The sequence below is a fragment of the Pantherophis guttatus genome, chromosome 6, assembly GCF_059756535.1.
Source record: "Pantherophis guttatus breed Tessera chromosome 6, ASM5975653v1, whole genome shotgun sequence".
Classification (NCBI taxonomy): Eukaryota; Metazoa; Chordata; class Lepidosauria; order Squamata; family Colubridae; genus Pantherophis; species Pantherophis guttatus.
In genome coordinates this window covers 43,103,598-43,118,246 of record NC_142068.1, presented here as the reverse complement: position 1 = coordinate 43,118,246, position 14,649 = coordinate 43,103,598, and the positions used below count along the sequence as shown (strand labels likewise).

At 34.6% G+C, this 14,649-nt stretch overlaps 1 protein-coding gene across 4 annotated transcripts in view; it reads left to right on the top strand.

Annotated features, from left to right (window-relative positions):
- The window catches only part of WDR33 (WD repeat domain 33), a 73,301-nt gene that overhangs the window by 46,196 nt on the left and 12,456 nt on the right, over positions 1–14,649 (top strand). For all 4 annotated transcript variants that reach the window (XM_034439763.3, XM_034439766.3, XM_034439764.3 and 1 more), the window contains 9 exons: positions 6,832–6,958; positions 7,878–8,032; positions 8,431–8,509; positions 8,937–9,047; positions 9,985–10,079; positions 10,586–10,672; positions 10,906–11,045; positions 12,052–12,204; positions 12,689–13,690. In XM_034439763.3, coding sequence (XP_034295654.1) covers positions 6,832–6,958; positions 7,878–8,032; positions 8,431–8,509; positions 8,937–9,047; positions 9,985–10,079; positions 10,586–10,672; positions 10,906–11,045; positions 12,052–12,204; positions 12,689–13,690 — 1,949 coding nt within the window. The remainder of the gene's footprint in view (positions 1–6,831; positions 6,959–7,877; positions 8,033–8,430; positions 8,510–8,936; positions 9,048–9,984; positions 10,080–10,585; positions 10,673–10,905; positions 11,046–12,051; positions 12,205–12,688; positions 13,691–14,649) is intronic.

Genomic DNA, 14,649 nt, shown 5'->3' with positions numbered 1-14,649 from the left:
TGGAATTCTTTTATCTGATTTCTCAAATGATCAGTATAATGACTTGGATGTTATTATATTGGCATATAGACATGTTCATGAATTAATAAGATATTGTATTTTTCTGCATTAAGGATGCATTCCTAATTAAATGTAGGATAATATGTGAACATGCATCCATATACTTTTTTTGCCTGATTCACTATATTTTTTAAAAATAGTGCATTCTGACAGAGACTTTCTTGTTGAAAAGATAAAATAATTATATGGTCCAGATTTTAATACACTCCTACTACTGCAACTACTAATACTACCAGTTTATACATTACATTAACTTAAGCACCATGATTGCTTCTGTCGACACTTAATATGTATACCTTTTTAAAAGAATTTTTATTAAATAATTTTCAAACAATAAAAGAAGGAAAAGAAAAAATTAGAATAAGAAGTAAAGATAAAAATGTGGAAAAAACAAAAAAGAAAGAAAGAAGAAAGAATAAGAACAATGCTCAGAAAATTAAATGATTTCTAACATTCTTTGCCAGTAGAAATTAACAAACTTATTATTCAACCACTCTCCTTAACAACAAAAATCTCTACAGCTCCTTGTTTAGCATTTTTCTGCCATGAGATCCATAAATTATCACTTCACTTTTTTTTATTTTCAGCAAAAAATTCATAAAAGAAAAAAGTAGTTTTGTTTTATCCTTAGCAAACAGGTCAGTTTTGCCATTTCTGACAATTCTGACATCTTCACAACCCATTCCTCCATTGGGGAAATTTCAGAATTTCTCAATTGCTTTGCATATAATAGTCTTTCTGCAGTGATCATGAATAAAATCAATCTTCCGTGAGTTCTTTTTTAGTTAGCTATCTGTAAGTTCCAATAAGAAATGTTCTGGTTTTTTCTCAATATTAATCTTTCAGACTTTTTTTGTATTGTATCTATTCGTATCCAGAATTTTCTAGCTTTTTCACAAGTGCACCATGCATGGTAAAATATCCCTTTATGTTTTTCATATTTACAATACTGATTTGAGGTACCTTTAATTTGATACTTTCTCTTGGTCATATACCAATAGTACATTGTTTTATAAATATACTCTCTTAAATTATAACACAATGTGAATTTCATTCCATTTGTAGACATCCCATTTACACATTTGGGTATTATAATTCATAGCCCATTTTATCATTACAGTCCTTAACTTGTTTTTGTCATTTTCAAATCTTAATAAAACCATATACATTTTTTCAACCATATAATCATCATTTGTACATTATTCATTTTCAAACTCTGTCTTATGTTGCTTAGTTCCAATTACATTTTTATTTATTTTAAATTTTTCTCTTAATTGTGCATATAAAAGCTATTGGAAAGTATACCCTTCTGCAGTCAATTGTTATATTGACTTCATATACAATTTTTATCCATGTAACTAATATTGGATCCATATCTTAGATGCCGTTACCAAAAATTAAGAAGTTTGGCCTTGGTTCCTGTGCAAGATATCAGCTATATTTGCACACTATAAAGAAAGCAACATAGAATACATTCAGGAAATTTGTATTTAGGAAACATCACTGGTCTCATCAAGCTAAATTGTGAACATTTTAACAGAATAACAGAATTGGGAGGGACCGTGAAGGTCTTCTAGTCCAATTCCCTGCTCATGCAGTAAACCTCGTATCATTCCAGTCACTTCTTAAAAGCCTCCAGTGATGGAGTACCCACAACTTCTAAAGGCAAGCCATTCTACTGGTTAATTGTCATCATTATTAGGAAATTTCTCCTTAGTTCTAGCTTGCTCCTCTCCTTGATTAGTTTGGTTCCCAATAACATACCAGGACGATATTGTTAATATTATGCAAGAATGAAAGGAAATACATTTTGATGACTGTTTTTAGAAATATATTATTTGTTACTATAAATAATTAATACATTTGGCATCTTGGAGAAATGAATCACCATTTTGTTCTACTAGCAGTATACCTACCAATCAGTATATGTATTTAAGAATTATATAATAATAATTATTATTATTTATAATTATATTTATGGTATCTGCTTCCCATCTTGCGGTTCGAGGAGACTCTGAGGGTTTATCTTGAAATCCCATTAGTTGTCACTGGTTTATAAATTTTTCTTCAATGAACTAATTAATCCTTGGTACATAGAATAAATATTGTTTGTAGATAAAGCTTGGCTTGATTTTTTTTCCTTTCCATAGCAGTTTTGTGTCAATTTTGCTTGTAATATTTTATTGTAAAAATACATTTTTTACATTATAATCAGCATAAAATCATTTCATTCATTATATAACTATAAAACTAGTTCATTTTTATATCTGTGGTAATGTCCAAATGTATGTTCTGATACTGATTTTTTACATTTACAATAGTTATTCAGGACATTATTTGTGAAAAGTGTTAAATTCTGGGGAAAAAATTCATCTGAAATTAACTTGTCTTTGAAAACAATTAAATTTTGCTTCAGTAGAGTATATCTCTATAGGTATCATAGTGGTCACCAGTCCTGCTTCCAAAGACTGACCTAATTTTAGAACCCTGAAGCTGATGTGGACTAGGTAATAGCTAAAGAGACAGACTATTATGCATATTAGCATTCTGCTCTATATTTTTTTCACCACCTGATTGTGCCTTATTCCAGACCAGCATGGCCTCTTGCCAAAAATCACTATCTTCCCTCTGTCAGTAAGGCCTACATTCAATGAAGCCAGTTAGTGTCAGTTATGAACATTGCTGTCAAGCCATGATATCTGTCCTATTCATCCTCTTCCTCCCCTAGAAAAGCTTGTGCTTCTCTTGATTTCTTCAGCAAACAGATTTTTAGGATGGCACACATTTTGGCCTTCAAATTTAACAGCTACCTCAGGTGATAGAAGACTTGGTGTATCAGTTAGTCCAAGATGGTATCACCTCTCCAGGTCTTACTTCTGATTATTCAACTCTTGCTGAAGCCATCTTCTGTGCCATTGACTTATCATTGCATTTGGAATCTTTACAAAGCAAAGAGAAAGGATGCCATTTCTTATTCCAACATCTATCATCTAACTTTTATACTGTAAAGTGAAAGTAAACATCACTTTCAGCTCCATTCTGTATCCCTGGACCAAGGATGCCGAAAATTAGATATGTCGGATATAAAAAAGTCTTCAAACTTTGCTTCACCTATACCAGTGGTCCCCAACACCTGCGCCACAGTCCACTAGCGGGCTGTGGCCTGTTCAGAACTGGGCCGCATGAGCAGCTGGCTGGCACATGCACATGTAGCTCAATTTGCATGAGCATGCATGGCTGGCATGCACGGGCACAACTCAACTTGTGTGAGTGGTGGCTGGTGTGCACATGTAGGCTGGCTCCCCTACCCCCGCACCGGGCCACCAAGCTGTAAAGGTTGGGGACTGCTGATCTGTACTGTACTATGTATAGCAAAATGGCATCATTATTTCGTAAGGGAAGTCATCCCATTCATATCTTATTTGCTAGAAGACAAGAAGATATTTCAGGTTTTTAAAATAGAAACAGCTTGCTTTGTTTGTGATTAATTGTCATTGAATTTGGCATCTTCCATTGTATTATATCACGCTGGTTTGCTTAATGACGGAGTCATAAGTCTTTGATGAAGGACCTTCCCTCTTATGAGGATTAATTGTAGCAAACTTGTTTTTCAGTGAGGATAGATTATTCAATATAATAGTGATGATACCCTGGGCAAGGTTTCAAAGCTTAGTACAACAATGTACAAATGGGGACTGCAGCAAACCTGCTTCATCCCATCTTGCTACCATCTATGGTCCCACTTCCAACTCAGTTAAAAGGCCACCAGTCAAGTCAGATGGAACATTTGCTCTTGCCTCTGGTCTGAACCCAGTACAAGGTAGTCTTTGACTTACAATTTTTTGTTTCATTTGAAATTAGAATGACACTGAAAAAAGTGACTTACAACTGATCTCCACATTTACAAGTGTTGTAGTTGATCACAGTCATGTGATAAAGGCACTTGGCAATCAGCATGTATTTACAAAGTTTGCAGTATCCAGGGGTCACATAATCGCCATTTGCAACCTTTCTAGATTAATGGGGGAACCCATATTCACTTAAAATTTGCATGATTCACTGAACGGCAGTGATTCACTTAACAACCATGGCAAAAATGGTCATAATAAGGTGCAATTTGCTTAACAATTGCCCTAGCTTAGCCACAGAAATTCTGGCCTCAATTGTAGACATAACTTGAGGACTACCTGTGCAATATTTTTAATTAGTTAGTTGCAACCCGCGTTTATTATTTTTTAAATACATAATTCAAGACAGCAAACATACCTAATACTCCTTTCTCTTCCTATTTTCCTCAAAACCATAACCCTGTGAGGTGAGTTGGCTGACAGAAAATGACTGATCTAAAGTAGGACTAGAACTCACAATTTCCTGGTTTTAGCTTGATGCCTTGACCACTAATCAGACTGGCTCTCAACATAGGGATAGACATCAGTTCAAGGGTCTGAGCAGTATTTTGTCCTTCATGTTTCTTCATAATACCTTTTAGGTGACCGCCTCACTTAGTAACAAGAGCTCAGTAACAATGACTAAGTTTGCCTTGTTTCTAACATTCCATATACACCAATTGTATATATATTTTCGCAGTATTGACCTTTCATTTCCACTCTGGACTCAGTAACAGTTGGATGTTCTTGTCTTGCGGTGACTAATATATCATAGTCATCATCACATACATATAAATGAGTGTGTTTTGTTTTTACACAATTGTATTTTTTTGGAGAAAAAAAAATCTATGCTACAAGTTTGGTGAGCACCTCTTTATAGATAGTGTTACCACATAAAAGTTTATATTCTGCACAAAACACATACATGTGTTCCAAATGCAAACATGTTTCAGCTGATAAGTTACATTTAATTGTACTAATCTGTTTTTATATTTCACTCCTTTTTGAAATATAATGAATACAAATTCTCAAAAGCTCAAGATGTAGCCTTAAATTACAATTCAGTACTACTTTGTTTGGGAATAATCCCTAGTGGAATCAAAGGGATTCTCTTCTAAGTATCTAAAGGATCTTGACCTACTTAAATGTTTTAAAGTCTATGCTTAGTGAATGGATAGATTTGAAATAGTTATTGGAATCTGTTTAAAATAAATTATCTAAGAAAATATTATTAAAACTGACCTGTTTGACAGTTGCCTATCCTGAAAACATCGTATATTTTGCTAGGCTACTGTTTTATTGCATTCAATTGCCGATATGAAGATTAACAAATTGATGAATAACATTGCTTATTTTTTGTTTTCCATATGAAAAGATTCTTAATTTAATTAGGTTTTTCACCTTCCACATAACAACTTGCAGGAGTTCTTATTTACTTATATTCCTTCAGTCACTAACATTCCCAAGGTATTTCATTCTATGCATGCCTATGCTCCCATCATTCTGTCCCCTGCAGTGTCATGCAGAGCTCAGAAAGAAAGAAGGAAGGAGTAAACCACAAAAATAAGAATGTAGATCAGAATGAATGAATTCATCCCATTCACCATATCTCTTCATTATTTGTTTATTTATTTATCAAATTTAGACACTGCCAATCTCACTATTTTTTATCTATCTAAAATAAAATAATAACTTTATTGTCATTGTACGTGTATACACAGTATGCCCATACAATGAAATTCACTTAACACCCAAAGACCAAGATCAAGTCCATTACACTTCCACCCATCACAAATTCCCCACCCCTAAACCACCCAAACATCCACACAACAGACCAAGTAATGCTGTCCAACAGCTATCTATCTATCTATCTATCTATCTATCTATCTATCTATCTATCTATCTATCTATCTATCTATTTAATTTATTGTCCACCCATCTCACCAGAGGTAACTATTCAAGTAATTTTGGAAGATTTATGGATACAAGTGATAAAACCATATAAAAGACAAATGATTAAAAACTGAAAAATTATCCTTGTCAACTGTCCTTGCTTCCACAGTACCTGAAGTACATTTTTTTCCTTTAATCTTTTTCTCTCAGTGAAAAACTATGAAGCTGAAAAAAGAGTTGGATTTAAACACCAACAATCCAAAACATACTTCCAAATGAATCATGAAGTACTGATAAAAAATATTAGACTCTGTTCAGTTTTGTGTGCAACTATATGTCAATCAGAAGTAATGGGAAAGCAGTTCATCAGATGTAGAGGGGTTTTATTGAGCTCTTCCAGTGATTTTGGATGTGTTTTACACTTAGGATTTTTAGTATTTAGTAGTACAGTATATAAAATAACAGCTACATTCATTTAACCCTACATTGATTGTATATTCATTAATCCCTACATTATTGGAGACCAATATAATATTATAAAATATTAAATATTAAAAGAAGTTTAAAAATAATTTTATAAACTCAAATCATATCATATTACATCATTTGGTTAGAATGATTAGAAAAACAATAATATGTTACAATAGTTCCCTAAATTTTTAACATATTTACATTTGCAATTACTTGTGTATTATATTTTAATAAGGACAAATTTTACTTTTTTTAAAAATTTGATTTATATGCCGCCCTTCTCCGGAGACTCAGGGCGGCTTACAGTGCATTAAGCAATAACTATTTACTATTTCCCAAATACTTTGGAAATAAACAAGCTTTATGTAATTTGAAAATGTGCAAACTTATTTAAAGTTTATTAAAAGACCAGTAGAGCTTTTTCAGAGAAATTTGCTAATCCTTAATTTGGTTAGATTTTAATTACTATGGTTGCTGTGTGAAACATTTAACTAATTAATTGTTTTTGCACTGTTAAAAGGTCATGGTGCTGATGTCAAATGTGTTGACTGGCATCCAACAAAGGGGTTGGTGGTTTCTGGAAGTAAAGATAGCCAGCAGCCAATCAAATTCTGGGATCCAAAGACTGGCCAAAGTCTGGCTACACTGTAAGTGTAGTTGTTTTCTAATTATTTTTGTGCTTTTAACCATGTATACTTCTTCAAATTCTTTGGAAAAAAGGTGGGAAACAATGCAATCATAAATGTTTAATGTCCCTCTTGATCGTGCCTTCAGTAAATACCTAGTCTAATATTGCTCAACCATTAATGCAGTCTTTGCCTCTTATAGCCTGGTTTTTAATGTAGAATGACTTTATAACAGATAGTGGAAAATAAGACATTGGAAGTCTTTGATCTAATCTTCCATCTCCATAAAAGAGGATGAGGGGATTTCATTGGGACAAAGGTACTGCAAGGAAGTTAATCTTTTTCTCCATGCCATTTTCTCAATATTCTATTTCCCACTTACTAGCTAATATTCATGGAAAATACACTTGAAAATTTTGCTAAGGTGGGCTTGCATTGGAAAATATGAAAGAGGGATTAATCCTTATTCCCCAAGCACTATGGTCCCAACACAATCCTGTCCCTTCCAGGCATACTTTTGTAAAAAAAAAAAAAAAAAAAAAAAGTAGTGCAAAAGCCTCTCAGGAGCCTATTAGTACTTCTTAACCTCTGTGTTCCTTTTATGGCTATATAGAAAGAGTATGCTAAGGATGCTTGAATCAAATAATGACAGCCCTTATTTCAATAGCAATGTTTTATAAGCTTTTTCATCAGCTTATTACTTATACTTTTTAGGAATTTTATCTTGAAAAAGAAGTTAATATAGTTTCTACAGTACTCATCCCTTTTCTATTATGAGATTAGCAATTCTGACTTCTAGTAAAATAAAAACTTGAGCTATTTGAATTAAATGCTAAATTCTAAGTGAAACTGTAATTACATTTTGAGAGTCTTGTCAGTTTTGTATAATTGTTACCATATTACAATCTGTACTGTTATTCATTAATGCCATTTCTTCCAGACACGCTCATAAAAACACTGTGATGGAGGTCAAGCTGAATCTCAATGGCAATTGGCTGCTTACAGCATCTCGTGATCATCTTTGCAAACTTTTTGATATCAGAAATCTGAAAGAAGAACTACAGGTTTTCAGAGGTCATAAAAAGGAGGCCACAGGTTAAAATTACATTTCTGTTGGTTGTTTTTGCTTAAGCCCATCCTAAATCATCAAACTGATGCAATTATAATTCTACTTTGTTTGCGTGTTTGTGCAGGTATATGTGCTATGAAATGTAATTGATGCTACAGTTTTGAATCATTTCACTTACCTCTGAGTAAAAAGGACATAGAACATTTAAACTCCAAGGCATACTATGATAATGCTCTACACTTCCATTATGCTCATTACTAATCACTAACCTTCTCTGTCCTTCCAACATGCTAATCCCTGTTCTCCATGTTGGGCATCAAATCTCAAGACAGATTCTGTCATTTCTGATCTAGCACTGTATTAGAAAACAGAGAACAGAAAGTATATGTATTAATAATGTTTTCTTTTTTAATTGGTAATATAGCTGTGGCTTGGCATCCTGTTCATGAAGGTCTTTTTGCCAGTGGAGGATCTGATGGTTCTTTGCTGTTCTGGCATGTTGGGTGAGTATCTCATTCACATCATCAGATGTGAAATTGCAGCAGACATTCAGCATATTTTAATGTAACTTTTTCAAGCTTCAAGATTTATGTTCCTAATTATTCTAAAAATCTAAGATAGCTTACTTGGTCTTTGGTATCATCAGATGTTAGATTAATTTTTCTTGTAAATATTTCTATTTAACCTTGGCACACATGGAAAGAATATCAATTATATGTAAAGGTTCTGTAAAAACTGGAAAATTAAAAAAATCAGAACTCATAATTGAATAAACTTATTTTAAATCTGCAACAAGTGTTTGTATTCAACAGAAAAAACATGCATTGACCAAGATTATCGACCTTAAGAAGTTTTATAGAAGTTGGAGGCTTGTTTCAAAATGTTTAATTTATTTTTTTATTCATTTAACTACTGCTTTTTATGTTTCAGGGTTGAAAAGGAAGTGGGTGGTATGGAAATAGCCCATGAAGGAATGATTTGGAGCTTGGCTTGGCATCCTCTAGGACACATTCTGTGTTCAGGATCAAATGATCACACCAGGTATTTTGAGTGCAGTATGATGCTTGGTACTCTTCTGATTCCAAGAACATTTCTCTCTTAATTAACAGATATCATCATCATTGTTCTCACTTCAGTAAGAGATAAAATAAGGCACAATTAATTTTATAAGGTTACTGAAAAATAAAAATGGGATTAGAAAAAAATATAATTCAGTTTGAATTATGAATTATAGAGAAAGGGTAACATACTTGCAAATATACGTTTGGAACAATTATTTTTCATTAATTTTAGTAAAAATCATTTCAGTTATAAACCTACTGTAATTATCTGCAAACATCTAATTATGACAGTTTATATTTCAACTATAATTGGAAATAAATGATTTTTAGATTCATTCATTTAGATTTTTAGAAGAATATATTGTTGTCTACATTATTGCAATTTCTGGGCCTCTTCTTACTAGATTAATAAAACAAGAAAATAGCAGTTTCTCACAACACTCTCAAAAACAGTAATGCAAATCTACATTTTTAGCTTCATGTTTATTGAAGAACTTTTATTTGCTTATGTTTAAATTTAGTCAGATTACCAACATCTGTTTTTTATTTGCCTGGTATTATTCATACCTAAATATAGTATATACATACATACATACATACATACATACATACATACATACATACATTAATAAATGTATATTTTGATATCTAAAGAAATGCATTTTCCATCTGCTCTGTGTACAACTAACTGACAGTTCAATTCCATAAGTCATTATCGTTTGACATTGCAGAGTAAAAAAATGTAGAAACTAGTTCCATTCCCATTTGTGTGCTTCTTGTCTTGTCTGAAAGATAGCAATGACTCATCTGATGGCTAACCCTCAGCAGGAAAACACCTGACAGAGGAGGAGGAGGGTAGATTTAATCCTCATAACAGACAAAAGAGAATATATTACCATGTAGTTTTATTTTGACAGCAAATTCTGGACCCGAAATCGACCTGGAGATAAAATGCGAGACCGATATAACTTGAACTTACTTCCAGGAATGTCAGAAGATGGAGTAGAATATGGTAGTTATTTTTGGTCTATACAGCATATTATAATTGTTTAAGATAGAATTTAGATTTGGATTATGAAAATTTATTCAGATCAAGTCCCTATTTGATATGGAAGAATCACTGGGTGATTTGGCACCACTTACTTTCAGTCCAGTCAACATTACTGGGTTGTTGTTGTGGAGGGAAGATGAAGGAAGACCATTGTGATACCTTGAGTTCCCAGAGAAAAGATGGCATACATGTACGACAATTCAAATTCAGAAGGGAGTATGCATGATCACAGACCCAATATTTATTCCATTCTTATTATCTTAGTACATCCAGTATAGATCTTGAGAAGGAAATGTGCATTTTCTTCAGTCTCTCTCTTTATATCTATCTATCTATCTATCTATCTATCTATCTATCTATCTATCTATCATCTATCTCGATTGATACTAATGTTATAGAAAATAAATAATTTCAGCATGTTCCAAGGCAAACACTTCACTTGATAATTGTATTTTTTTTCTTTCTAGATGACCTAGAACCCAATAGCCTTGCAGTGATTCCAGGGATGGGAATTCCTGAACAATTGAAATTAGCCATGGAACAAGAACAGATGGGTAAGAAAGAAACTATGTGGAAATAATACATTTTTGGAAATCTATTACTTGAACACAGTGAAATATTACTGCTGAATAAACATGGATGACATTGCATTGCTACATCTGAAAATGATTTTTTTCTGAATAATAGGAACTGGGGAAATTACTTCTTTTTGTTTTGCCATCTTATTTGGGTGGAAAAATGTGAAATATAAAACTACAGAATTGATTGTTTCAACCTGTTTTTGAAGGGAAAGATGAGACAAGTGAAATTGAAATGACTATCCCAGGATTGGACTGGGGTATGGAAGAGGTAATGCAAAAGGACCAAAAGAAAGTACCACAAAAAAAAGTTCCCTATGCAAAACCAATCCCTGCCCAGTTTCAACAGGTTAGTATGCTTTAAATATTTTGATTGAAATGAGGTTACTGCTTTGACATATTGGTGTTTAATAATTATTTCACATGCCACTACCTGTTAGAATGTAAAAGACAGATGCATACTAATGAATGAACTCTTGATAATATAAAAGACACAGCTAAATTGAACATCTGTACTCAATATGCAATATTACTGATTTAGATCAATTGTCATTAGGCCTTTAGGTTCACTGTTCTTATATGGACAAAATAATGCAGTGGATTTCAATTCTGAAACTTCTTTCAACATTTTTCTGCCTACCTTGAAATTATGTATTTCAAAAAAATCTTGCTTGCATTCCAAAGTCTTTTATATATAAAAGTTTTCAGAACACACAAAATATATGACATATAGATATTTGATAAATCTCAAACTATTTTTGATTAATCATTGCATTTGCATCCTGCCCTTTCTCTTGACAGATGAGACAGAACACATGGAGAGGGCTTCATTTTAATTTCACAAAGGCAGGAGAACTCTCAGGGCTTGAAGCTGCCTTAAGTCTAATGCCCCATTATCTCAAGTCTTAGGGCTCTTTGTATCTTATAATTGTAATTACAAATTTAAAAAAGATTGACCAGAGTGTGAGAGAAATGATGATTTTAAACTGTAAGAATCCACATTCTTCCTGTAACTTGGGGCTGACACAATTTGGATTTTGCCAAAGTTTTGTTCCCGCATTCATCATCATCCTTAGCATGATGCCAATTTTAGATACAATTTCTGTAGCAAGGTTGTTAACTTTCTGAGCAGTTTGGCAAACTGGTTGTTGGAAGAAATCATTATGGCAGAAAACCGGTTGTTAAATTACTTAAATCCCACCACTGCCCTAACCCCAAATCACCAGAAGGCCGTAATATTTTATTGTCTTTCACTATTTTCTTCAGCGTTCAGTAATACATAACTAATTTACTAATCTCAGTAGAATAAATAATATCAGTATTAGTATACCCAAAGCTTTAATTATTCTATTTAGGCTTGGATGCAGAATAAAGTTCCAATCCCTTCACCAGCTGAGCCTCTGAATGATCGAAAGGAAGATCTTAAATTAGAGGAGAAAAAGAAGACACAAGCAGAGATAGAGCAAGAAATGGCAGCACTTCAGTACACTAATCCACAGCTTCTAGAGGTATGTAAAATAAAATAAAATTAGTCATTGGCATTCTTCAAAACACCTATATCACATTAAAGAAATGGAAAACAGCAGTAAGGATGCTGCTAGGACATACTGTGTTATCTTTGGAGTTATAATACTTGTAATATTTGGGCTAAAGAAAACAATTGCTATTATTTTGAGTTGATTGGATGAGAAAGTATCCAGAAATATAGACTAAAGGCTTTGGAAGAAAAATAGAGTACTAAACCATTAATACTTAATATATGGATAGTGCTCATTTATTGTGTGTATGAGTACTGCTCCTGGCAACTCCTTTTTGTGATGCTATAACATTGTGATGTTCAGTCACATATTGCAGTCTCTTGCCAGTCAGATTTTCTTAATTTGTTCCAGTTGAACCAACAATTAAAAATAAAAACTACAAATAGAAATATTGGTTTCCATTTATTCCTAACAATTTTAGGCATATGTGTAACTATATTGCTTTTTTCCATAGCAACTGAAGATTGAGAGACTTGCACAGAAGCAAGCAGAACAGAGTCAACAGCAACCTCCTCCGGGAGGACCTGTTCATGGACCCCAGCATTTCCCAGGACAAGGTCCAATGTCTCAGGTACCGCAAGGATTTCAGCAAGCCCATCCACCTCAGCAGATGCCAATGAATATGCCTCAGATTGGACCACCAGGGCCACAGGGACAGTTCAGGCCTCCAGGACCTCAAGGACAAATGGGACCTCAAGGTCTTTCTTTACACCAAGGAGGTGGTGGACCACAAGGGTTTGTTGGGCCTCAAGGACCACCACAAGGACTTCCAAGACCTCAAGAACTTCATGGACATCAAGGAATGCAGAGACATCCTGGTCCTCATGGGCCCATGGGCCCTCCAGGCCCACCAGGTAGTACTGGACCTCAGGGTCACTTAGGCCCACAAGGACCACCTGGGCCTCAAGGTCACTTAGGTCAACAAGTTCCACCTGCACCACAAGGCCATTTAGGTCCTCAGGGGCCACCTGGTGGTCAGGGACCACCTGGCCCAAGGGGGATACAAGGGCCCCATGGAGTACAGGGAGCTCAAGGGATGCAGGGTCCTGTGTCCCAAGGACCTTTGATGGGACTTAATCCAAGAGGCATGCAAGGTCCTCCAGGACGAGAGGCCCAAGGTCCTGGTCCCCAGGGGATGATGATGGGACATCCACCACAAGAAATTAGAGGACCTCATGGTTTGTTGGGGCATGGCCCCCAGGAGCTCAGAGGTCCTCCACCTCAGGGTTCAATGATGGGACCTCCACAGGAATTGCGTGGGCCACCAGGTACACAAGGACAACAAGGACCTCCACAAGCTAATATGGTACCACCTCAAGGAAATATGCAAGGGCCACCTGGGCCTCAAGGACAACAGAATCCTTCAAGGGGGCCCCATCCTTCCCAGGGTCCTCCACCTTTCCAGCAACAGAAAACTCCTTTACTTGGTGATGGTCCTCGAGCCCCATTTGGTCAGGTATGTCTGGGAGAGGTAGTTTTTCTTGCATAATAATTTGTCAGGAAGAAAATTATATCAATTCAAAGTATATAATAAATTCATGCTTTAAAGTAACAGTTATCTGAGAAAGCAATAATTGGGTCACCAGGTCCAGTTGGAAACAGTGTATTAATACTGTTGTAACTTCAGTACTAGCAAAGTTAACTGGAAATTAAGGGACACAGCTTAGGTTTCAAGTCATAAAAAGTTGATTTTATCATGGACTTGTAAAAATTCTATTCTAATCAGGGCTATGTAAAAGCACATTGCTAAGGGAACTCCAAATAATATTTTGTCTAACTGACCATGACAATACAATTTGTTGTTCTAAGCATTATGATAGTTGAACATCCAAAGGTTAGGAAAATCCAGAATTTTCTAATATTTCAGTAGTAATTGTTTAATTTATCTATGTCCAGGTGAATCATTAATACACTTTTAAATTTCTTCAATACAGGTAGTCCTCACTTAATGATGTTCATTGAGACTAGCAACTTTGTTGCTAAACGATGCGATTGTAAAGTGCAATGTCACATGATAGCAGTTGCAGCAGTTCCATTTGCCATCATTAGTTGAATCCAGCCTGGTTGCAGCACGGTCAAATGAGACATCATTTGTTACTTTCTGATGACTTCCCCTTTAACTTGGCTTATTAGAGGCTGGCAGTGAAATAAATGTCAATCAGGTGACCATGAAACGCTGCAAAAATTGTAATTGCAAACCAGTTGCCAAGTGCCCAAAGTGCAACCACAGGACACTGTGTTGGCTGCAGTAACAAGGAACAGCTGTAAGTGCCCTTGTTCAGCACTGTTGTAACTTCAGAGGGTCACTGAACAAGTGGTAGCTGAACAAGGACTACCTTATATTTGCATGTTGTTTGTAAAGCAGTACATTAAAAGCTTCTGTAGTTTGAAAATGATATAGGAGCTGGCATTTTG